This window comes from Syzygium oleosum, unplaced genomic scaffold (genome assembly GCF_021117445.2).
Source record: "Syzygium oleosum isolate NSW1041296 unplaced genomic scaffold, Sole_v2.1 Sole_v2.07, whole genome shotgun sequence".
NCBI lineage: Eukaryota > Viridiplantae > Streptophyta > Magnoliopsida > Myrtales > Myrtaceae > Syzygium > Syzygium oleosum.
The window spans coordinates 5776331-5801951 of NW_026607491.1; the positions used below are offsets into that span (position 1 = coordinate 5776331).

At 37.9% G+C, this 25621-nt stretch overlaps 1 protein-coding gene across 5 annotated transcripts; it reads left to right on the plus strand.

Moving 5' to 3' along the window:
• The first annotated feature begins 5501 nt into the window (after positions 1-5501).
• LOC115677026 (ADP-ribosylation factor GTPase-activating protein AGD2-like) lies at positions 5502-25605 on the plus strand. 5 transcript variants are annotated; one of them, XM_056313124.1, is made up of 20 exons: positions 5527-5637; positions 5674-5735; positions 6230-6306; positions 7592-7692; positions 8387-8457; positions 10265-10327; positions 11207-11251; positions 13870-13935; positions 14270-14317; positions 14430-14525; positions 14629-14670; positions 15996-16205; positions 17855-17986; positions 18398-18616; positions 19840-19926; positions 20005-20262; positions 21124-21245; positions 22414-22501; positions 23280-23710; positions 24950-25605. In XM_056313124.1, exons 2-20 carry the CDS (start codon positions 5688-5690, stop codon positions 25062-25064), a joined length of 2319 nt encoding a protein of 772 aa, XP_056169099.1. In that variant the 5' UTR covers positions 5527-5637; positions 5674-5687; the 3' UTR covers positions 25065-25605. The 5 variants fall into 5 exon arrangements, with proteins under 5 accessions (XP_056169101.1, XP_056169099.1, XP_056169100.1 ...); XM_056313125.1 differs by having other exon boundaries at positions 5542-5637; positions 5680-5735; XM_056313127.1 differs by lacking the exons at positions 5527-5637; positions 5674-5735 and adding an exon at positions 5845-5889.
• Positions 25606-25621: the final 16 nt, after the last annotated feature.

Genomic DNA, 25621 nt, shown 5'->3' on the forward strand with positions numbered 1-25621 from the left:
TTCCAACGCCTGGTCACGGCCATTTGTGTTTGCTTGTTTGACTTCCCTCTTTATTCCCCGAATCTGTTGCTGATTTAATAGTATGAGAGAACACATTTATTTGGTTTATGGACTATGTAGTGTTGTCATAAGGTAACATGCTGTGTGCCCGAAGGAAAGTGCACTGTCACTTCGCCTGGTCACGAGTCGCGAAGGAGTCTTACAATGCTGTGTTCATGTGAGTTACTTCTCTGGATCCGTAATGTTGCAGGATCCATTACTTGAAAAATAACACACAGGTCAATTTGCAGCGGTTGGTGTCATTAGATACCAATCCCCACCTCTGGTATTTCCAATCCAAAATCCAAAATCCCAAAAAAAGAGGCTTCTATTGGAACATTAACATAAGCACACAGGATACGCATATATAAAACATGAATTCAGAATTGAGAGTAACTCAATCATCAATCGTGATTCTAGGGAAATCATTGTTCAATATCAAAATCCAACTAATAGTGTTCAAGAAAAATTAGAAAGTGTATATAACAGGACATCATTATTCAATATCACTATCTAGTTGAAAGGAATTAGAAAGTGTATATGGACATCATTGTTCAATATCACTATCTAGTGGGAAGGGGAAGGAATGACTTTCCCTCAAAATGTCAGAAAGTACTGAAGATCTGCAGAAGATTTGCAGAAAAAGATCACATCTCATATTAGTTGTTGGAGTGAATATACTTATGAACTAATCTACCAACAATGGTATAATAAATAAGGGGTTTTTATTGCATATACAATTAGTGAAAGTTTGATTTACATAGACCATCGGATGCATGCCAAAAAATTTGTATCTCCAACAGTTTATTTAGATTTAAATATATATAGCCTACGAAATACATAAGGCTATCTCAAAGCCGCTGCATTTGTGCCACAGACGAATGAGGGCAGAGACTGTCCAACTACTTAAATAGAAGTTATCCACAAGACAACAAGCCTTTGAAGTAATAATTGAACTCAACTAATATATCATCTAGCCGCAGCTTACAAAATAGATTAAAAAAACAGTAATTTAGATCAGTACAATCATCTACAAAATTCAGGCATACCACCATTTACCAATACAACCGAACGGTGGAGACTTGTCTCCATCAGGCGGGAGGAAGCTCATAGGACTCCCTGTGGCAGTGTAACAATAATTACTAGTTTAGAACAAATTCAACTCTAAAAACCATATATAAACTCGAATTTCAACAAAAACTTACTTAAATCCATACTCTTGCAGAGCCTGCTGCATTCCCGGGCTACCTCTACCTCGCGGCACTTGATCTCTACACGGCGTAGGCGCCCACGGTGGTCGAGCTTCTCCAAAAGCTCGATGACCGCGTGGACCTGCTCCCCATTGTGCAATAACAGACACTGCTTGCTCGTGATCTCTTCTTTCACTCTTTGCATCCTCAATATGCCCGCATCATGCCTTTGCTTGGGCATGGAGCAAGTATCGTTTGAAGGAGAGACAACAAAGATGTTATGGATGGGACATAATCTACATAATCATCAAAGATCAAGATCAGTACTTACTTCCTGTTTAGGGCACGGTTGTTCCGACGCTTGGCTTGATCGTACTTAGCTTTGGCCTCTCTGAACTCCTGTTGGGTCACGAGTAGCTGCTGGGCAAGTACGGGCGCCATGCCGAAGAGGGCTGGTCTGCCAAAATTGAGGGGAGAGTGATAAGGAGAAGAGAAATGAAATGACCATGGAAAAGAGAGAGAACGACAATTCAGATTAAGAAACCAAATCAAACATAGGTCAGAAAGCTTTTTAAACCCAATTTAGGTCCATAAATATGTGTTAGGACAATAATTCCTTCGATATTTTATTGATTTATTGCGTCAGTTAATGAAAACACTACCCATAGCTTCTGGTAAGTTGACATTATATGCCTCTATCAAATGAAGGACTTATTGTTTTGCTGCATTTTGGTTGGGTTTTGCTTCTCGTCTGCTTAGTGAAAATGATAGGGAGCATTGCTGAAAACCGGAAAATTTGCAGACTAGCCCTCGACTGAGCAGATGGATGTTTCTCGAATTCAACCATGCTGCGTGATTGTAAAATGACTTTCTTCACCGAAAAGAAAAACTCAACAACAATGCAGAAAATGGAAGTTTTGAGTGATGATGTTCGAGAGTACAGGAAAATAAATAGCAAGAAATCCCGTCGGGGAAGTTTTGAGTGATGAAGTAATTGGAACTTGTGCCTAGGCGAGGGCGGCCCTTGCCCAGGCTGCGAGCCACCCTCGCCGGATCTGGCGAGGGCGGCAGCGGCGAGGGTCGTCCATGCCGGATTCGGCGAGGGTAGCCCTCGCCCAGGCCGTGAGGGTCCAGCCCTCGCCCTCGCCGGCCCTGGCTGTAACTGGTCGCTGGCCATAGGCCAGGAAGAAGAAGAAAAAAAAAATTCTTTTTCATTTCTAATTCTTGTTCCCAGAATCAAGAAGCAACTTTTTTTTTTGCTTCTTGATTCTGTTCCAAAACTGATTCTGGTAACAAATTGTTACAAATATGTGCCCGGGAACAAAAAATTTACCAAACGGATTTCTATTCCAAAACTGATTCTGGGAACAAAAGAATAGAAATAGTTACTATTTGGCCGATTGCCAAACATGCCCCTAGGGTGCGTTTGGTAACTATTTTGTTCCCGAAAATAATTTCTAATCAGAAATAATTTTTTTTATTTCATTTCCGAAATAATTTCTACGCATTTGAAAGCATTTGGTAACTACCCAAAATTTCTATTCTTGGAATAGAAAAGGAATAGAAATGCGTTTTATAATTGCACAAATTTTCTTTTTATTAATAATATTTTAATGATATTTTGAATTTTTGAATTTTTCTTTCTTTTTATTTTTCCTTTTTTTTTCTCCTTCCCCTTCCCTGGTCCATGACCAGGTTGTTGGCACTGGCGAGGATCCAGCCCTTGCTGGCCACAGGCGAGGGCCGCGATGCCGCCTGTGGCCGATCGCCGGCGACCGGCCACGGTCAAGAAGAAAACGAAGAACAAAACCAAGAAGAAGGAAAAGCAAAATTCTTTTCCATTTCTAATTCTTGTTCCCAAAATCAAGAATCAACTTTTTTTTTATTCTTGATTATATTCCAAAATTAATTCTAGGAACAAATTTGTGCTTGGGAACAAAAAATTTACCAAACAGATTTTTATTCTTTTTTTTTTTTCGAAAACAAAATAATAGAATCGAGTACTGTTTGGCAGGTTACCAAACAGTCCCTTAGGGGCAAAAGTGGGAACTTGATGCCCTGCTCCCCTCAACGTCACAAAAGTCAACCCGTCGGTGTAATAGTCCAACCTCTGACCTAGACCACACAAAAAATATAATTTTCAGCCAAAATAAATAAAAAGAATAAAAAAAACATGCACAAAATAAAAATTGCTCACAAGTTCAAATGAACTTTACTAAATTCCCAATATCGATTTTATCTATTAGGGCCACCATCAAATTGGATTGTGTCTGCAATTATGATGCGATCGAAAAATTAAAGGGTGCGGTAAGTTATATTATCATAGTTAGAGACTAATAGAGGAAATTATCTCTCTGCCCTTGTACCACTACGTGATGTCGAGGCCGAGCTTGTTCAATGTGTACCGAGTCGACGTCACCGGTATCCTCCGGTCCGTGTCTCCACTGCATCGCGGAAGTTTTTAAATTAATTAAACGAAACCCGAAATTACCAATTTAATTAATGAATGTAAATTAAACTAATCGACTTACCTGAAGACCATAAGCGAATACCCCCACCTATGAGCTTCTTCAGTACCGGGCGGACCGAAAAAGGGCATGTCTTTCCAAGAAAGGTTCACCTCGAAGCTTAATTAATATTTGACCCAAAATTAGCAAAGATTGATATCTTTATAATTAGCCTCATATTCAAGAAAATCAAGAAATTATACTTTAATCACCTGCAGAGGCACCATGGTTGAGGGATTAGGGCGACATTCACCTGCAGCGTCGCATTGCACATCGGGAAGGTTAAAGTAAGCCGTGGTGTGGTTCGTCAGGCATGGATCGTAGCCCGCTAGTATCATGCGCAAGAGTTGCTATCAGATCAAGAGAGATTAGTCATTAGATTAAGCTAATCATCGCGGAAAAAAGAAAAGTTATGTTGAAAAAGCAAAATAACGGTGAATCCATGGAACTGGTCCCCAAGTGGATCCATTGAATCAGTCTCCAATTCCTACAGATTTGCATTCATCAATTAATATAATGGTGAATTTAGTGAAAAGATAAAAGGTAAGAATAATAACGAAATATGCATGATTGTCTTACTTATCAAACACGAAATGATATTGTGGTTTTAGAATGAATGCTCTCATTTTTTTAATATATGTATACACATATACTGGTCCAGTTTGGGTGGGCAGTTCCATGCCTTGAATCGGAAACTAGATTGTTTTCATGAGAACCACCGGTTCTAGGCCGGTCTGGTTCGGTTCGGTTTCGGTAGTTCTTAATTCCTTTGCACATCTCGACTCTATTTCTCTAAATCTAAAGTGACACCGGTACCACGGCAAAGAGACATCAGGGCTTTGCTCCCTCGCTCTCAACCGTTCCACCTTACATTTTGTTCCTTACCTTTTTTTTCTTATCATTTTTGTTATTTTGTAAATTTTTCTTATTTGTTAAACTTGAATTTTAGGTTGGGCCAAAAACAACTTCAATTGCAATTTTGAAATAGCTTGTGCTCTGTTTTTTCTACCTAACTATTACAAACCGCCGCTTTATAGTCATATGAAGTGGAGGATTTGATTGCACAAACTAGACAAATCAAGGACTTAAATAGGGAAATTAAAAAAACTTAAGAGATAATGACACAAATAACTTCTGAATTTTGATCAAATTGTAAAATATGGTCTATGAAATTTAATTTGTTCAATATGCCCCATGAATTTTAGCTCAATATTTACTGTAGTTTCTAAATTTTTAATTTGCTCAATGTGGTCTCCAGACTTTTGATACATGTTTAAGTTAGTTCTCGAACTGTATGAAAAATTTCAATGTCATCCTTTTATAAATTCAAGTTTAGGGACAATATTGAATATTTTTCATATAATCCAATGATTAGATTGAATATGTATCAAAAGTTCAGGGACCACACTGAACAAATTGAAAGTTCAGGAATGACATTACATATTGAGCTAAAGTTCAGGGATCACGTTGAACATATTAAAAATTCAGGGATCATATTACGCATTGAGTCAAAGCTCATAGATTATTTACGTCATTTTTCCAAAATCAAAGGACTAAATTGTACATTTGACATAAATTAGAGGAGCAAAAGAAAACTTTTTATGGCTCGGGGATTGCCCGGTCGGCGCGCGGCGATGTTGACCTGTGCATCCCTCCCCATCGCGGTCTCACCACAAGACGACGTTGCATTTTGTCTCCTCCCAATGGCAACGACAACAGACCAAGAAAAAAAACAAATTAAAAAGAAAAGGGAAAAAAAAAGAAATAGATAAAGAAATAAAATTCATCGTCTTCCTCCTTCCTCTGACGCCGGTCCGATTCCGATCTCTCTGCAGCTTCTTCTCCCAACGCAGATCTGCAGTCTTCCTCTGCTCCACCAACCAGCATTCTCGCACGCACGCAGAGAGAGAGAGAGAGAGAGAGAGAGAGAGAGAGAGAGAGAGAGAGAGAGATGGCGGCATTCATGAAGCTCGACGACTCCCCCATGTTTCACAAGCAGGTCATCTCTCTCGCTCTGTCGATTTCCCCTTTCTCTCTTTTCTCTTCGATTTCGATTTGACTCGTCGTTCTTCTCGCTCCGCGCTTCCTCGCGGAGACCGCCGCACGACCTCGATGGAGCAATTAGTTGTTTGCTTGATCCATTCGTGGAGTAGGTGGATGTTTTTTTTTTTGTTTTGGCTGCTTCCGCCGTCTTCTTTCGTTTCATTCGGGCTGTTCCTTTGTGTGGTAACGTTCGATACCTGGTCGCGTCTTTCGAGGCTTGCGCTTTGGTCTGTACTAGGTTACTTGTCGGTTCAGCTGATTTTGATTGGTTTCGCATGTTGAAGCATATTGATTCTGCTCTTAATATGACTCGTGCGCAACTTTGTTTTTTTTTTTTTTTGTCCTGGCATTGAATTATCCTCGCGGCGATTTGGCGATGAACTTTCGAATTACTTTGTAGAAGTCTTCATCTTATAGTAATCATAACGCTATGCTCAAATGGCAATACAGATTTTTTCTCTAGAACAAATGGCGGAGGAGTTGAAAGAGCGTTGCCAGACATTATACAGAGGCTCCGCAAAATTTATGTAAGTGGCTTACATTGTGCCATTCCTTTTCTTTTTCCCTTTTTTTTTTCCAGTTGCGCAAGTACATGGCGGACTGGGTTGTAAACGAATTGGAGAGGTCAATTCCCTGTTTTGCAATGCCAAGGTCCATACTGATCAGTCTACATAGTGTTTCTATTGCCTCGTCGATTGGATAGCGAATTTTTATTTGGTGGGCATTTTATAATATATAGTTCACCAGTGGTACTTCAGTATGAGGATGCTTATGTGCACTTGAATGTAAAGTACATCCTGTCATATCTGCTACTGTATACTATGGACTCCCCTGCAGTACTATGCTCTCTATCCTTGCAACCCCTGCCTCCAAAACTTTTCTCTTTCGTTAAAATAATGACTTAAGGCGTTTGCCTTATGTGGGCAATTGTCTGTTCTTGCTATATCTAAGGAATACAGATGACCAGCTCTGGGACCTTTCGTGTATGACTGGGAGAAACTTCCTTACTGCCCCTAGGAGCTTTGTTGGTTTCGCAAAGCTTACTTCGTGGCACTTTTCTCTAAACATTCTCTGATGCTAGTGGGTCGTTACGTGGTGATTTCTTCATTTTGCCTTGGGAATCGTATGATTAAGTGGCCCCATGGAGTATCTTCAGTAGATATGATTAAGTGGCCCCACTGAGGGATTTGGATTTTCAGCTGCTTCGATTTACCTTATATGGCTGGAACATGAGGGGAAAAACTGTCATTCTAAAGTAGTTACTAAAGAGGGTGCGCGATATCAGCTAGAAATTTCAAATATGAACGAATACAATTGGAAGCTTTTAGGAGGATTTGGCTTTTGGTTTATAATTTTCTGACAGACATGATAATTGCATTGTCTTTTGTTCTGTTATATAAAAAAACACTATACTGTTATTGTGGAGCTTCACCTGGCAATAAAAGCAGTTGATGAAAACCTTCTAAGTAATTAGTCAATGATATTTAAACCTTTAAACCTCCAACATGCTTTAATGGGAATTAGTGGATATTTTGAAAGAACTGGGGTCGTCATGCATATTCAATAAAACACGACAGCTGTCATGGCAATCTGCCTTATTTTCTAGCTTTCCCTCATTTATGAACTGGATTTAGAAGTCCTAAATATATCACATCCACCATTTTGGTTTTCTAACTGTGTAAAGTACCTTACCAGGAACCTCCGTGACGTTTCTAATTTTATTCTCAAATCGAACTTACCCTCCCATATGCTTGCTCAAAGCTAGAGTAATAGGCCATGCACTGGATTAATGTTTAATGTCTGCTCTTTCAGGGCATCTCTTGGTGAAGCATGTAATGCGGACACAACATTCGTAGATTCCTTGGAAGCATTTGGTGGTGGACAGGATGATCCAGTTAGTGTGTCAATAGGAGGTTATCAATATAAGTCTGAGCAATTTTCTGGTTTACTTCGTCGAGTAAACCATTTAAAACCTGAAGCCCCATCGTATTTTTGCTTATATTTTTGTTTGTTGAATTTTGAGATGTACAATAACAACTCAAGTCTTGTTGTGGATAATTTAAAAACTGTGTATTGTATTTGCATTATCTGCTTGTTTCCAGGTTGGCACTTCTTAATTGGGTATGTTGTAGTTGATTGCTGTTAGAAAAGAATAAAAAAGCCTCGTGCATTTACCGTTCACTCTTCCTGTTATGTACTTTAAAACTAATAAAGTTGAGCATGCTACTTTTTCATATTTCGTACAATTAAACATAGGAATGAGATGTGACGACTGTATGAGGACATACAGCATCATTCACTTGATATAATTAACTGAGTTGTTTTTCCATTTACTCTATGAGTCCTGCTGTTACATTGTTATCTTTGATACAACTGGCACGGTGGGATATGACAATAAGCAAATGTATTAATATGGAGTGGCTAAGCTAGTGCTTTGTTCAGACTACTTGCCTTTTCTTCCCCAATGCTTGAGTTTGGTCAGTCCTTTATTCTAGGTTTCTTGTGCTGAATTTTTCCTTAAAACAAATGAATCAACTGGTAAAATCCCTGTTCCAGATGGTTTTGGAGGAGTCATTCAAATTTTGTTCCATCCTCTACTTGTCTCAGGTCCTGTGATATCCAAGTTCATATCAGCATTTCATGAGCTTGCTTCTTACAAGGAGCTTTTGCGTTCCCAGGTAATTGCTTGCATTGCATCTAGTAAGATAGCTTAATATGTTGTAATAGATAGCATTTCTAATATTATTAAGAAAGACATCTATGAAGGATGATTCTTTTGGTCAGCGAAATGGAAAGTTTCACTAAAGAGGCACGAAGAAGGTGCTGACTCATGTTCAGAAGAAAAGGGCATCAAAAATAGAGAGAATATCTTATATTTGTTGAAGCATTTCAACCTTGAAAGTTTTTCATTATGCCAAAAGTCTGAAGCTTTAAACTGTCTATCCCGGAAAAAATTGTTAAGGCTTCTGAATTTGCAAACTAGCATAAATGAGAGAGGACTAGCAGAGATGAACTCTTTCTTCTTGGAGGTTTGTGCCTCGCCAGGCCCAAATCTCTTGCTCCATTGAACCTGCCATAGCACAGTTCATCCCTTTAGAGGCATGAGATGTAGTCCAAAACTGTCACGTCCAAGAGCAGGGGGGGAAAGATGTGAGGCACCGCTTTCTGTTCCCTACTCTACAAAACTTAATGGCTTGGCAATGCTCGGCACCTCTTTTTACTGTTCTCCAAGCATAGAATCCATCGCCACATGCTTTCCCAATCAGAAGGAGAGATTTCCATTGGAAACTTTCTTTTTCAAACTGTTTTCCAAGGAAAATCTGGTCTAGAACAGTAAGAATCAGTATTTGCCAAGTCCGTAGAAAGATTGCTTTCCTTTCTTACCTTGCCTTGAACCTTTGACCTTGAGGTTGAATATCTTGAGATAGATTTCACTATCGAATCATTGCTTTAGTCCTTTTCCATAGGACAATTTTCTCTCTATTTGGAAGAAATTAGGGATATGTTTCTTGGGAGACTCAATGTCATGCTAATGTCATGCCAAAAGTGAGTTCTCCTCTCATGTCCCAGCTTAAATCTCACATGGCTTAGGAAGTCCCGAACTTCTATAAGTGATCTAATTGCTTTGTATTGTAAGTTATCTTCCTGCCTTTTCAAGCCCATGCAACTCATTCTATGCTGATTGGCCACCACCATCTTTTGCAGAACATGATTTATTTCATTTTGAATAGTTTTTTGGGTGTTCTCACTAGCATCAAATAACTTTTGCTTAATGAAGAGAGGTGGGTAGAGAAGAAAATACAAGAGGTAGGGTTATCAGAGGCTGATGAAGAGCAGAGAGTAGCTGGGAGAGAGAGAAAACCCGGTGAGGCAGTGCGGGTGATGTTGGAGATGTGTGATTGATGGTGACACTAGGTTCCTAAATTCATCATCATCAGTAATTGATGTAGCCTTCATCTTCCTCTTAGTTGTCGTTTTTTGATTCAAGCATAGAGCATAAGTGGGCGCATAAAGAAGCCAAGTGCTTTAGTAATCAATAAATATGCATGGCCACTGGTCATTAACCATTTTATAGCGGGGGTCTATACATTAGGTATAGATCTAAATGGCTTTTGATTAGTCTTGTGTTATTCTCCACATGCTACATCTATTCTGGAGCTTTTGTATAGCAATATCCACGTCATGGTGGTTGTGGGCCAATTTCAGTTGCTTGAAATAGCTTATCAGAATTTGATATGATATAAATTATGGTTGGAAAAAAAGAAAAGAAAGGTTGGATCTAAATGGCTTTTCATTAGTCTTATGTTATTCTCCACATGCTACATCTATTCAGACTATTCTGGAGCTTTTGTATAGCAATATCCATGTCATGGTGGTTGTGGGCCAATTTCAGTTGCTTGAAATAGCTTATCAGAATTTGATATGATATAATTTATGGTTGGAAAAAAAAAGAAAGGTTGGATATAATATAAAGTTTCTTTACAGGTGGAGCATGTATTGGTTGATCGCTTGACGCAGTTTGTAAATGTGGATATGCAAGAGGCGAAGGTATAGAATTTTTTTTTCCTGGTGCATCCTTTCTTGTTTACATTTTTCAGTAGAAGAGAATTATCGGTTGGCAGGGAGGGGTGGTAAGCCATGCACAATATCAGATATAAGATAGTCAATAACATCTTATTGAAAATTGGTTGACTCTTACACTTTTTGGTGTAGTGGAAACTTACTTGTGGATGTAAATGCTTTCTTCGACGTAGTATGCTTTGTCTCGTAACTGAGCTCTTTTTGGGTTCGTGAGCTCTTTTTATATGTGGGTTTGCACCCACTTGGTGCCCTATAGTAGTTTATCTTTTACCTATATCAAATAAAAAGCCCAATACAGTCAATAAATTGCACAAGAGAGCAGCCATTAACTGGAAGCGGCTGAGTTAATCACAAATATAGAGCTTAAAGTCATTTATAATTGTGAAGAGAAGATCTAGCACTGGTCATTCCAAACATCTCCTGTTTCTTTTGTTTAAAATTTTCATCCCCATGGGACTGTAGAATGTTATTTGCTACTCTTATACTCGTCGCTGAAAACCTTTCCATGCTCAGAGTGGATAAGCAATCCAAACAGTTGTTTGACCCAGTAATACCTATCGAATATTGTAAATCCATTGGTATTTTGACAATATTCTTTAGTTCTGTTCTCAAAATGTGCTGGAGTCTTCGGTTCTTATTGACAATAAGAAAAGTGGTGCCATTTGAAATTGTTTGGACTTAGTAGACAGGTTTACTTTTAATATGTCAAATTGAACATTACAGTTACATCTCATTACCATTGTTCATCAATAGGCTCACTTTTATTGTATGACGATGTGAGTGACCTGTTGCAATGAAACTTTTATGCTTTTGCTTTTGTTGCTTGCATGTGCAATTGTTTCACAGGAATCCCGACGACGCTTTGACAAAACCGGACACTCTTATGATCAGGTATTGAGATTTGACTATACATAAATTTCACAAGTCTTATTACTAAATTTCAATTTTTGTAATTGCCTCTCTCTCTCTCTCTCTCTCTCTCTCTCTCTCTCTCTCTCTCTCTCTCTCTCTCTCTCTCTGACATGCACATATGGGCGTGCACACGCGCACACAACCATGTGAAACACCTTACCTGACCAGCCTGCCTTGCATGAAAAATAGCAGCACGATTGTGTTCCAACAAGCCTGATCATCTCTCAAAAAATATGGTGCTGCTTATATGTGAATAACACGCGACAAATGCTGAGACTTAATTAAAAAAGTTCTTGATATCATGGAAAATTATATATTAGAAAAACTAGGAAACAAAATATTGATTATGAAACTTCTGGATAACTTATATGATGTGAATAGAGATGTAAAACCAGAACCAAAACAAGGGCTAAATTAGAAAGAATTCAAGCTAGAACAAAGATAAAAATTCTAGGGTTGGAGAAACCAATAATGTCTGGTGAAAAGAGACTAAGTAACATATAAAAAAGCTAAATGAAAAAGAGAAACAATTAAACTAGGAGAATGCAAGATTATTCAGATTTAGACTTAAAAAGTATGGAAAGCAACACTTTGGTCCCTAATACTTGACCATTTTGTATAGCTTGGTCCCTAATATTTAAAACTAAGCTTTTATTCCCTTAGGTTTCATTTTTGGGCAATCTTTGGTTGTTGACCCTCATTTGCGATGGATTTGGGACGTGATTATTGGACATGACAAAAGTTTTGAGGGTATTCTTGGGTCACCTTTTGATTCTCTATATTGGTTATGACCTATGTAATTATGATGTCAACTCTCTGTTAAGTTTTGTTGCCCAGATTTGACAACAATGACAGTCTAGGACTTAAATGAAAGTTTTAAGACTAAAACCTCATTTTTTTAAATCAGAGACTAAACCCCGAAAACATGGTCAAACTTTCTAGATCACAGAAACAATAATCCTTATCATTGAACCTTGAAATTACTGTTATAACTTAGGATTAAACCTTCCATCCACATTGAATTCAAAATGAATGCCTTTTCTTGCTGTACTTAGAGAAAACATTCACAGTTTGGAATCATAAATGAAAATGAGGTTTTAAACTAAAAAATTCTAGTGTTTAAAAAACTTGAATTTATTTAATGCAAAATGGTTTATAAGAAGTTGCTGTGCATCTTAATACTTTTTAATTTGAAAATTTAGATACTCGACTACTTACAAGCTGTTCAAGTGTTAGTAGCCGACTAGAATTAGTATTGGAGCTCGAGTCAAAGTTGCTAGATGGAACATTGTTGGTGGTAGAATAGATTTTCTTTGGAAAGCAATTTGGAAAATGAGGTTTTCGGCAAGAGTTTCTTTTTTCACTTGGGAAGCAACTTGGGAATGAATCATTACTTACAACAAAGAGGCAAAGTGCCGGTTCGTAGGTGTTTCCTCTGCAAAAAGGAGGCAGAGACCATGCGTTTTCTCCTCCTTTATTTTTCTTGAACGAGAATGGTTTGGACAGCCTCCCATGCTTGCGTTTTTTATATCTTGGGTTATTGGAGGTTCTATTGGGCCTGGCAGGGCATTCACTTACAGGGCAACAAGAAAAGAAGGATTACTTCAATTCCTCTCTGTTTTTTGGTTGATTTGGATGGAGCGGAACAACAGAGCTTTTGATGGAGAGGAGTCTTTTGTTTTTTAAATGGAAAATTGGCTTAAAGTTATACACTTTTTACTAAGTGGAAACTTGCTTATGGATGTAAATGATTTGGTTGATATAATAGATGCTTTGTCCTGTAATTGAGCTCTCTTTTGGTTTTGTGAACTCTTGTTGTATATGGGTTTGCACCCAGTTGATCTTTTTACCCATAAAAAAAGTTACGCTAGGGCATATTCGTGACTCTCTCTCATTTGTGCATCAAAGGGAGTGACTCACGGATCCCTTGCGCTACTCAAGTCCCTGCTCGTGGGACACACGAGCCTGGCGTGTTTTACGAGTTGTACTGTGGTGACTCTTTGGGCATCTTGCATAAATGGGATCACTTCTCAGGGATAGTTATCAACGAAGAATTGCGCATGGATATTAGTTTTTGTTGACAAGATGTTCTGTACATCAGCATTTGGCCTATACATCTTTAAAGAGGTTCCTCTCAAAGGTTATGTTGAATTCAGGTGTCATTATGGCCTAGGTACTTGTGGTGTTATTAGGAACAAAGCCATTGCCATGGACCTCATGTCGGAGGCCTTGAGTCCCATCGGTTATTTGGTATATTTTGAGGTCCATAATACATGGTAGAATAGTAGCACTACACAAACTACGAAAAACATTTGGAATCTATGCTGTTATACTTCAGTGTCCAAGAAGGTGATTTCTGTCAATGGATGTATCATGTATTGGTCAGTCCTTCACTCTTTGCCTCTCTCTTTTTCTCATTTAGTTTGGAGCTTAGCTTGTTGGTGGGGTTTTATAAGAAGGAACTGATGGCTTACAGGAAGCCATCATATGAGAACGATAATCTGATTTGGATATTAATATATAGATGCCTTATTTTCTTTCTAGAAATCTGATTTCATTGTCATGACATTTTGGGTTATGTATGTTCTAATTGGCAGGCCCGTGAAAAGTTTGTGTCTTTGAAGAGGAGTACGAGAGGAGACATTGTTGCTGAACTGGAAGAGGTAATTCTCGGTATAGGATCTTTGATATCCCTGAATTGTTTATTCTGCTTATCAAATATCGCATCAAATCTGAGAATGTTCGGCACTTTGTCTTGTCGATACAAAAGAGGAAAAAAGGAAATATTGAATGCTGAACTTCTGTAAACTATCTGGAGGAATTTTTGGGTGGCTCTCCCTCTCTGAAAGGCTTTCTGTCTCCATTTGTTGTCATTATTGTTGTCAATACGAGTGATCTTATTTCTTATGGAGATGGCCTCTTTCAACTGTTGGTCAAATAATCTATTAATTGAATTACTGGGATAATGGTATTTATTACATTTCTTAGCGATGACAGGATCTACAAAACTCCAAATCAGCATTTGAGAGAAGCCGCTTCAATCTAGTAAGTTTACTTTATGTCATCTTTGTTTGTTTTCTTTCTACTTGGAAATTATCTCGTTTGGTCAATGTTATTGCTTCTGATTGTTATTCCATCATTGTTTCAAGGAATGCAGGTGAGTGCACTCATGAATATTGAAACGAAAAAGAAGTATGAATTTTTGGAATCTATAAGTGCAATCATGGACGCACATCTGAGATATTTCAAGCAGGTTTGCTTCTTCAGCTTTTGTGGGGTGCTTTTTGTTTTTCCTATATGCCTTGTTTTGACCATAACTTGTCGGCATTCATTCTTTTGTGCTGTTCATGCTTCAGGGTTACGAGTTATTGAGTCAATTGGAGCCATTTATTCACCAGGTACAGTCACAATTGAAACTTTATCAAAATCAGATTTTATTTCCCCAATTTTGCCTTCATATGAATAGGAAGTTTTGTGGCTTGTCTATCATCTTCAAATGGCTCTGCATAGGTGATATGGCCATGTGAAATGGGGTCTTTGTCCATCAAAATAGATTACACTACAGATCTGCTGATAAAAATGGCAAATGTCAAACTCATCCTTTAGTATAGCATAGTCTTTCAAAATAACAGTATCACTGTAACCATCTCCATCCAAATGATCTTTCCTAGCCCTTTATCTTACATTATTTAAATATCTCTTTTTGATTATAGATTAACGTATAGAGTCATAATCATGTTGCTATATACAACTACATTTAACGGTTGCCAATATGAGAACATGTCATGAACAAAGATGGTTCATTGACTGGCATTGCGCCTTAGCCTTTTGCTTAGAGATGGTAATTCAATCATTATTGGTTGGCTTCATTATGTGACATAAATATAGAGATGTGTGTGGAAGAAATGAAGAATGGATTTGAAAAGGGGGAATCTATGTCTACTCTTGGTGCTTTCTTGAATCTATCCTTTTGTAATCTAAACGTCGTTGTGTGGCATTCACATGTAGATCCATACTTTAAAAAATCTAAAGAAAAAGTGAGAAATGTGAGTTAAACTAAACACCATCCAAAATGGGGTCTACAAAAACAAAGAATTGAGTGTCAATGATTTCTCCTGAGCGAAGTACCTTATTGGGTGGCCAAAACGTAAAAGCTTTCTGTTTTTCTGGAAGAATGGAATGAGGAATTTAGACAAGTGATTCTTGTTATTTACTCCCACTAGTTGTTATGTCTATTCTTGAGTATACTAAATGCTTTATTTAGAGCCTACTAGTTTGAGTTATCACCTTAAAGCTATTTTCACTACACTGCTGCCCTGCTGTTCTCCTTAAACCTAAAATTACCAGTGCTACAATCTAACCCTCAGAGAAGCCTTTTCTGCACAAGTTAGAAAACTCCCTCTTGTTTTCTTCTTGAAGGGAGGATGATGTAAAGCCTTAGCCCTCAGGCTAGTTCACAAATTTTGTAGTAATATTATTGCGAAGAATGCATTATAGGCGGAAGTTCAAAAAGAGTTGTTTAGCTTATCTAACTTAGGCGATGTGCTGTACTTCGAAGAAACTGGAGGAACTATGAGGATTCATACTCAAATTCGCAAGTTAGGGCTTACAATTGTAGATGAATGCAATGACCAGAAGTCAACTCTTCCCTTTTCTATAGATATGGTCCCATGTTATAAACAGAGATGTTAATGGATGAAATGATGGCTCCCTCTAAAATCAGGTATTGACATATGCTCAACAATCGAAAGAGATGGCTAATGTGGAACAAGACAGACTTGCCAAAAGGATTCAGGAATTCCGTACCCAAGCTGAATTGGACTCCTTACGTGCTTCAAGTGGTATCGAACCCCCTGATGTTGGCACGAATGCTGCTGGTGCAAATTCTTACAGAGACATTGAAACAATCACGACATCTACCAGAGGTGGAGAGGTAATCGAATTGCATTGTTCAGTATGTACATTTGTTCATGTGTTCTCATGATTTTGTGCAATGGATGTTGTCGACTAAATTGATATGTATGTGAGCATATGATTACAAGCTACCAATTCCATGTTAATGCTAATGATAGATTTCGACCCTTATCCTTATCCTAAGAGTTACTGAATAAAGGAGTGATATTTTGCCGGGCTTGTCGTGTAAGTTTGGAGGTTGAAGAACTACTCCAAATTTTTTAATGTGGTTTCTTATTGGAGATTTTGATTAAATCGAGTTTCTTCCCTTCACGTATAAGTTTATTGCACGCAGCAATTAAATCTAAAGATAAAGCAAGGCTGTTAATTGATGCTTAACTTTAGCATTCGAAATCTACTTTTTATAGTTGGAGCTTGCGACCATGTTGTTGGCAAATTCATTATTTTTGTAAAAATTCTCATTCCAACTACAAGAGACCAGTGCTGCATAATGAATTTGTTAATAGCTGCTAAAGTATCTCTCATCGCTTGTTTCTGGGTTTTTTGTGGCTTGAGAGCTGAAGCTTTGGGTTGGATATTCTAACAACAGCCAACATTCCACTCAGCCAAGTGGGATGTCATTTTATCGCAGTTTTATTTCTATATTGATATGCTGAATATGGGAATCAATTGGGCTGCTATGGGTTGTGCATGTTGCATTACTTGAAGTGGGGAAATGATAGAACAGGCTTTTGTTCATAAATTTTGTATAGAGGTGGCTTCCCCTCCGAATGTCATTTTGTATAGGGTTGGTACCCACGTAGTACCTTTTTCAATAGAATGTTGTTTATCCTTAAAATACAAAAAGGAAAGAGTTTTACGGAATTTTTTGTCTGAACCATCTCAAAAGGCATTTCTGATCCAAGCATTTGCCATCTCTATTTGAAAACATATACTGATGTAACATCTTGAATGTACTAATAAGCTTGTCCCTTAACTGTACTACAAGATAAGGGCTCAAAGCAAAACCTCTTCTTATTACTATACAAAAAGCTTATTGTCCCTTCATGTGTCCTTGCATTAGTACAGTTCTGATTCTAATTTACATTTCATCCATAGTGTGAATTATGCAACAGATTGCCACTCCAAGTTCCTCTAAGAGAACATTTCTGAAACACTATTATACACTTCTATCATTAGAATTAGCAGCTGTTTCAAAGCTTTAGGCATCTTTCAGACAGGTCTGAACGAAGGGACTGTTCTACCCAACTACAGAGAATTTTTATCTTGAGGATTATGTTCCTTATGATCTTTCATCACCATTTTAGCCAGTAAGAAGGAGCAGATCTAGTCTTACTAGGGTGAGGAAGAATACTGTCCGCATTCATATCTATTTTGAGTAGTCGCTCTCCATGGTCCCGTATGATGTTACTTATTGAACTATAGATGAGTATTTAGATTTTTCTTATCTACTTATCTTGTAGGTTTCTTGATCAATAACGCTTCAAATAATTATCAATGAAATGTTAGTTGATTGTAGATTATGATGCTTAGTACAATATAATTGTTACCATTGGAATCTTCTCTGTTGTCATCAGTGAACATTCTCTCAACTCTGAGAATATCACTTCCTGAAGAGATATTGACAGGGGAAGATCCACGTCACTCATTTGAGTTCTTTTTTTCCAGGTCCAGACTGTCAAGCAGGGATATTTGTTGAAAAGGTCGTCAAGTTTGAGAGGTGATTGGAAAAGGAGATTTTTTGTCCTTGACAACCTCGGGACTTTGTATTACTACAGAAATAAAAGTTCCAAATCAGGGGTACGTCTGTGTTATTGCGAGTTTGAAACATCAGTTTGGCATTATCCTCCAATCACATTTTTTACCAGGTTTTGGATTGATGCAAAATTTCTTCAGTTGAAAAAATAGATATAATTTTCAATGCTATAAAATTTCCCAGCCTGTTACTGCGAGTTCTATGATAAGGAGAAACTTCAGTGTAGCTTTCCATGTTTTACAATCAAAATTGGTAGAATAAGTCAATAGGTGTCAAAATTATACATTTCATCTTGGTAGAATCCTTCGAAATTGGAAAGAATCACATATTCAATTGTATAATCTATGGCTTTATTGCTGATTGGGTTGATTTACTACAACGCATACAAGCTCATGGGAGATGCATTGAAATTTAAAACCTATCATGGCCGACATTTTTCGTGTGTTCTGTTTCAGGGCACTCAATCACATCATTCCAGCTTGTCGGCTGAACAAAACAGCAGCGTTTTCAGCATATTTCTTTCAAAGCACAATAGAGGTTCATCTTTTGGAGAAGAAACTCTTGGTTACCGTATTCTTGATCTTCATACGTCCACAATAAAGATTGATGCAGAGAACACAGATCTACGACTTTGTTTCAGAATAATTTCTCCATCAAAAAGCTACACACTGCAGGTGGGGCAATGATCAGCCTTTACCCTATCAACTAGGCTAATTATTCATAACTTTGGTGCAAGCTTCAACCAGTAAATTAGCATGTCTTTTTGCATGACTCAACTCGTATGTTCTGTTCCGACAAAAAAAAATAAAAACTCGTATGTTCTGTTGGCGCGAACTGCATTACCAAAATTGGACTGTGATTATCAAAGTGTACCCCTGCACTTTACAAATGACCTTTTCTGATGGTATGAAACTGGATCTAATTCATTAATATGGGTGCTATCAGTTATTCTTGTATAGGACCATTATAAGGTTGGATTGATTGGTCAGCCATGTAATATCCAGAAGATTAAGGTTAGAGATTGTTATGTGTAATTGTTGTTTCAGCAGAATTATTTGTTGACCGAGTAACTAATGATTAGTCAAAGAAGAGTAAATCTTACCAAATTAGTGGATGAAATACTTCAAATGTTGAATAAGACTATCAAGACTAGATCAACACATAAAAGGTCAAAGAGTAAACTTTACTAGATTAGTGGATCAAATACTTCATATGTCGACTAGTAAGAGTTTACTGCATTTGGCTAACTGGTCAGTTATAAAATTAGCTGAGAGAGAGAGAGTCCCCTCGAAACGCTACCTTAGCATCCTTCTGATATGCATTGTGCCGGTATTCTGATAGCTTAAGCTTTTAGAACAAAAGTTTGCTCGCACAACCCTTGAGCAGAGGGTTCAATGCTCACAACGCTTGAGCAGAGAGTTCAATGCTCTTTTCTTTCTTCAAATTTCTTGGCTGGAACTGAATAAGCAAACATATTTCTGGTCAACGGTTGATTTGTCTGGAGAAGGGGAAATTCTCTAAATACATAATTTGCAGGATAGAAAACGAAATGAAAATATGTACTTGGTGGTATCGCTTGTAGTTATTAAATTGTAGGGATTTTAGTTTCCATAAGACAACATCTACCACATGTTCATATCTATTTAAGAATAAAGTTGTTATCCAGAATCCAACATCTAGACCTTTCAATAGTGGCACTTGGTAGACATTGAGCAAAGCTTGTAATGCTCTGAACTCTAAGTACTGTTTTCTTAGTTTTCCTGTATCTTTCATAATAGGTGTATTGTCCTAGTTGTTCCTGTACTTGCTCATTTATTCTTCAATAATTCATTTAGTTTTCCCTTACCAAAAGGAAGACATTTATGAATTTTCTACCATTATCTTACCTTTTTTTCAGGCTGAAAATGAAGCAGATAGGATGGACTGGGTAAACAAAATCAAGGGAGCAATTGCTTCTCTTTTCAATTCGCATTTTCTTCAACAGGTTTGTCCCTTTCAAAAGGTTTTCCACTCGTTTAATATAGAGCTGCTGCTAAACACAAGTTAAATTTGTTTCCTGCAGCCAAATCTTAGTGCAGAAACTACTAAGAACAATGCTTCTCGTGGTTTTAGATCAGCAGACGCAAATAATAGCTCTGGAGATATGATCAAGCTTGATGGACACGATTCTGTGGCTAAGATTCTAAGGAGTATACCTGGAAATGACCTTTGTGCAGAATGTGGTTCACCTGAACCAGATTGGGCCTCACTCAACCTTGGTATTTTATTATGCATCAAATGCTCTGGTGTCCACCGCAATCTTGGTGTTCATATTTCCAAGGTTCACTCCTTTTGAAACTCAATAGCTTGGGTTAATTATTTATCCACCTTTACGTGTAGTGCTCGTGGAGGTTTTCTGTTCTTAAAGACAAAAAACCATGCGATGATGATCATGATGTTTTCACTAACCATAGATGCTTGCTGTGGCAGCTTCATATCAAGTATAATCGTTTATTAGAGCTTAATTATCATAAGCTTGTCATGTTTTCATTGATGGTGCTCATCTTACTCCTTCAATGCTCAGATTAGAATACACGAGTGCCAACATGGTGCTGCATTCTTAAGTTCTTGGTCGATTCATTTTGAAGTGCTTCTTTGTTGATTAGATTTTTAGAGGAGCAAATGTTTTTGACTTAGTAGTTGAACCATGTGTACAAAAAACTCCAGCCACTTGATTGTTTTGTTTTACAAAGCTGCGGTTCTCTCTCTTGCAAAATGAGTATTTTTTATGTTCCTCCATGCGTTAGACTGTCAAGTAATTGTTCTTTTGAGATTCGGAAATAATTTGCTTGAGAATTACTGGGTGAGGTCGCTATTGGATATAAGTTAGATATGTTGCAGCGCGAAGTACAGTTTTAGTGATTAAAACATCTATGCAGGGACCATTTCAGCGTAGAATGCCTTGCAAGCATGCCTTATTCTATCTGTAAGCTGTCCTAAATAAATCATACGAAGAAGAGAAAGATCTATACATTTGCACGTGACTGAAAATATGTATTTTTGTTATACATAATGTATCCTTGTACATGATGTTTTGACTTTTAGTTTAGTGTGACTATTTTCTACCAGTTATTGGTAGCCTGCACCTGGGGTTGCTGGTAAAGTGAAATAATTTGAAGGATCTCATTTTGATGCATTGCAGGTTCGATCTCTAACATTAGATGTCAAAGTGTGGGAAACTACTGTTTTGGATCTGTTCCATGCATTGGGTAACAGTTACTGCAACTCTATATGGGAGGGACTACTACAAGATGAAACAGTAAAGTAAGATCTTTTTCTGATTAATCTAAAAGCTCACTGTTGGATGATCTCCTTGGGTTTTTGAGCGCTAGTCATGTGTCTGTGCGGTGCTGCTGGTGTAGATTGGTTGGATTTTGAAGTCACTTCTTTGTTCAGCAATAACTTAACTACCTAATGGCATTTATAGGATTTCAACTTGTTTCCTTGGAAAAGAAGGTACTGTTGATAGTCTAATTTGTGTGTTCAATTGCTGCTCAAACTTAGATTCAAAGTTGCCATGAACATATGCTTGATGGAAAATTTTCTTAGGAAAGCCCCGTATTAGACCGTAATCATGTAGTCGAATTATCCTAGAAGATGAAAGATTTTCCCTTCTTTAAATCAAGAAATAATGTGTATCCTCACTTTAAATCAAGAATTGCTCTTTTCTTTTCTTGCAGCTCTCACAATTCAACTTTTATTTACCATTGAACACTCGGAATCTTTCAAAATATATAAATATTAACATCTAGAGTCAGAGATAATTTGTTTCATAATTTCTCTAACTTAAAACATTTCTTTTTCTTTTTTAAATTTTGGAGGGAAAGCAAGTTTTGCTTATTTAAGCAGAACAAAACTTGGACGTTGCCAATAACTATGCAACAGGAAGCTTTATTATCATGAAAAAGAAAAACGTCTTTTTCTATCTCCAAAACACTTAACTTTATTGAGAAAATGCCCCAAGCAGAGTACCGGGCTGTACGGCGTTGAAATAACCCATGCCATATTCCCATGATCAGCTCGAGCAACCTTTTCTTTTTTTTGGTCAGAAGCTCGAGCAACCTTAAACAAAGGGTAAATGTATTTAAAACTTCATCAAAAACTTTTTTGTCTTTTTAGCATTTGGACCCAAAAAACAAATCTTTTTAGGATACTGGCCCTCGAGCCTCCTGTACAGAGAAGCTGTCATAAAAAATAGATGATCCGGTTATTGATAAGCTTAAAAAGTGTCCAATATCCTTGCATATGGACAATTTTGTCATGCTTCTTCCATTAGCTTGACTTGCCTGCTGCTTCCGTAGATACTTGATAAGTGATCCGCTAATCATGTGGTTTTGGTTTTCTTTATTGACTATAGTGATAAATTAATTGGTTTGTCTAGCGGTTCTTGATCTTTGTTATTTCTATATTTGAGTGTGAAAATCCTCTGCAGAGAAGCGCCGGATGGTGCTGTCCCCTCAATGAGTAAACCTTGCCCAAATGATGCGGTATCTTATAAGGAGAAGTACATCCACGCTAAGGTACTATTTACTTTATATTTCGATCAACCTATGCAGATAGTATAAGGATGGACTTACCATCGGTTTTAAAGTTAAGTTCTTGAAAGTTGCAATTAGCTTTTAAATTTAAGGTGATAGCATCTTTAATGCATTCTTTCTATTTATGTTGGATCTTATCCACATCGAATGCTGCATAAGACAATAATCGATATGTTCGTTAGTAGTTCAGATTTAGTTGTAAGGTGTCATTCATGTCTTTTACAGCCTCTTTCTCTGTTTTATGTGCAGGCCTTGATACTATTGTAGGGATTTGTACTTTTCATTTTAATTCAGATTTTAATCTTAATCAATGCATGTTTCTGATTAATTTAAAAGCTGTCAGATTGCACTAATAGCAGCTTCCCGTGATGTAAATTTCTCTGAGGGTAAACCAGGGTTTATTAGCTCTTAAGCTCTTCTTCTTCTTCTTCTTGTATATTTATTTATATATTTATTATTTATTTTTTTATTAAACAGATTGCCAAGACACGTGTATACATACAATTGTCCTCAGAGACTGTTTCAACACCTTTAGATAAAAAGAAAAGTCTGGAGGTTATATTTGTTTCATTGATGCGTCTTGATATCCATGTCATTTGTGGCTCACTTTTAGCTGGGATCAATTGTATGTATATATATGTGTGTATATTTGCATTGCCCAGAGCAATTGCCTGCTTGCATCTTCCTTCATTGTGTTGACTAAATACTGTACATAATCTGGAAATTGCAAAATGAATTCATTTTTGTTTCTTATTTTTAGTATGTAGAAAAGTTGCTCATTGTCAGAGACTCCGAATCATCTGGAAGTTTGCATGCCAAGAGTATCTGGCAAGCAGTCAAGACCAACAATTTGCGAGATGTATATCGGCTTGTGGTGACCTCAGATATGAATATCATTAATAGCATCTTTGATGAAGTTGATGGGGCTGAGGCCTTTGATTTAGATTCAGTTGACATAAATCGGAATGATCCAGCCAACTGCCTGCAAATGAAAGATCCCAGAGAACCTGCAAATTGTCTTCAAGGTTGTTCGTTATTGCATTTGGCTTGTCATCAAGGCAATCCAGTGATGCTTGAGTTGCTTCTGCAATTTGGTGCTGGTATAAATATGCAAGATTTCCATGGAAGGACTCCTTTGCACCACTGCATATCCATGGGAAACAACTCATTAGCGAAGTTTCTTCTCAAAAGGTAATTCAGTTTCATATCGATTTATGTGTACAAAATTTGTAGGCAGGCTGCACGACCTAGCTACAAAAGTCTTCTTGCTCTTCCTAGAAATTCTGATGCACGTCCAAATTTACAATGATCATACAAAGATGCCTTTGCTGAAAAGACAATGATAAAAGACAGAAAATCATTTTGCTTTTCACAACTTATCACAAAAGTTGCCTATAAATTTGGGGAAAATTCCAAATAAGGGCCTGAAGTGCCATAATTTTCTCAAATAAGGGCCTGAAGTAGACTTTGTGTCAAATAAGGGTCTGAAGTGGCCATGAGGGTCCCAAATAAGAGCTTGATCTTGCCGGTCGCTCGCCGATCGTCGGCCGGCGAAATATTCCGACCGGTCAAGGGTATTTTCGTCCAAAAACCATTTTAATTTTAAATATTTTTTTATTTTTATTTCTTTTTTTTCCCTTTCTTTTCCTTTTTCCTTCTTTTGGTTTTCTCTTTGTGCCGGCCACCGGCAAAGCCCAGGAAGGGCTGCGCGAGGGCGACCCTCGCCGGCAACAGGCGAGGGACGGCCTCATCGGGAACAGGCGAGGCCGTCCCGAGCCTGTTGCCGGTGAGGGTGGCCCTTGCCGGCCACCGGCGAAGCCCAAGAAGGGCTGCGCGAGGGCGACCCTCGCCCAGCCCTTCTCGGGCTTCGCTGGTGGCTGGCGGCGAAGAAGAAAACCAGAAAAAGAAAGAAAAAAGGAAAAGGACAAAAAGAAAAGAAAGGAAAAATTCAAAAAAAAGTAAAAAACTCAAAAAAGTAAAAGGACGAAAATGTCCTTATCATCCAATAAGTCAGACCCTTTTTTGAAACGGACATAGCCACTTCAGTCCCTTATTTGAAACAAAATGCACTTTGGACCCTTATTTGAGAAGATGAGGGCACTTCAGGCCCTTATTTGGAATTTTGCCTATAAATTTGGGTCAGAATTTGGCAGTCAGATTTGGAAAGTCATTTTGCTAGACAGAGGATTGTTTGCCATTCTCAAGGATCTTGAATTGTCTTGTTGAATCTCACTAGACCACCAAGTAGTAGTGGAGCTTCAATTTTAATATTGGCTGGAAATAGTTGATGGCCTTATTATTTGCGGCATCTTTTGAAGGAACTGAAGGCTAATTGAGAGAAACTGGGTTTACAGCCCATGATTTGTTGTTCTATTAAACTTTCCCAGTGTGTAAAACTTGCTTGGATTAACTAGTGTGTTCGTTATGCAGAGGAGCACGGCCATCTATCAAGGATGGGGAGGGACTCAGTGCGCTGGAAAGAGCAATGGAGATGGGAGCAATTACTGACGAGGACCTATTCATTTTGCTTGCCGAATGCGAGTGACACTACTTTCTTAGTTTGGCGCATCTTATCTTTAACCTCAGTTGTATCTGCTGGAATAGAGGAATGCACAATATTTATGGACTTTTTAGCCAAAACATAGGGGGCATCATCGATTCAGAGTGATGTGCAATAGGATGATATCAAGCGGAGCGACCTACGCCTTAACTTTATCGCTTGCAGTATTCTCACTGCGATTTGGAAACCGTCTGAGAATATCCAAATTCGCTTGAAATTCATGAAACGGAGGAAGTAGAGAAGCCCTTGATTGGCGGTCAACTATGAGGTCTTACTTAGGGAGACGGTTGAAACATCTGAACTTTCTGTAACATCATGGTGTCTTGATAGCGGGATTTTCTGTAGCAGCAACCTGTTTATCGACATTATTTACATGCTGTTTAGAAGCTTTGTCCGATACTGTAGGAGACTAAAGCTGTTGATATAGACATATATCAGTTCTGATGCCAGTGGAAAGAAGTATACCAGTACTTGGACTCGTAAGTGAATTCTTTATAACGTGAACGCTGTAGCTGTTTTTTGGTCAGAGTACACTTCTATTA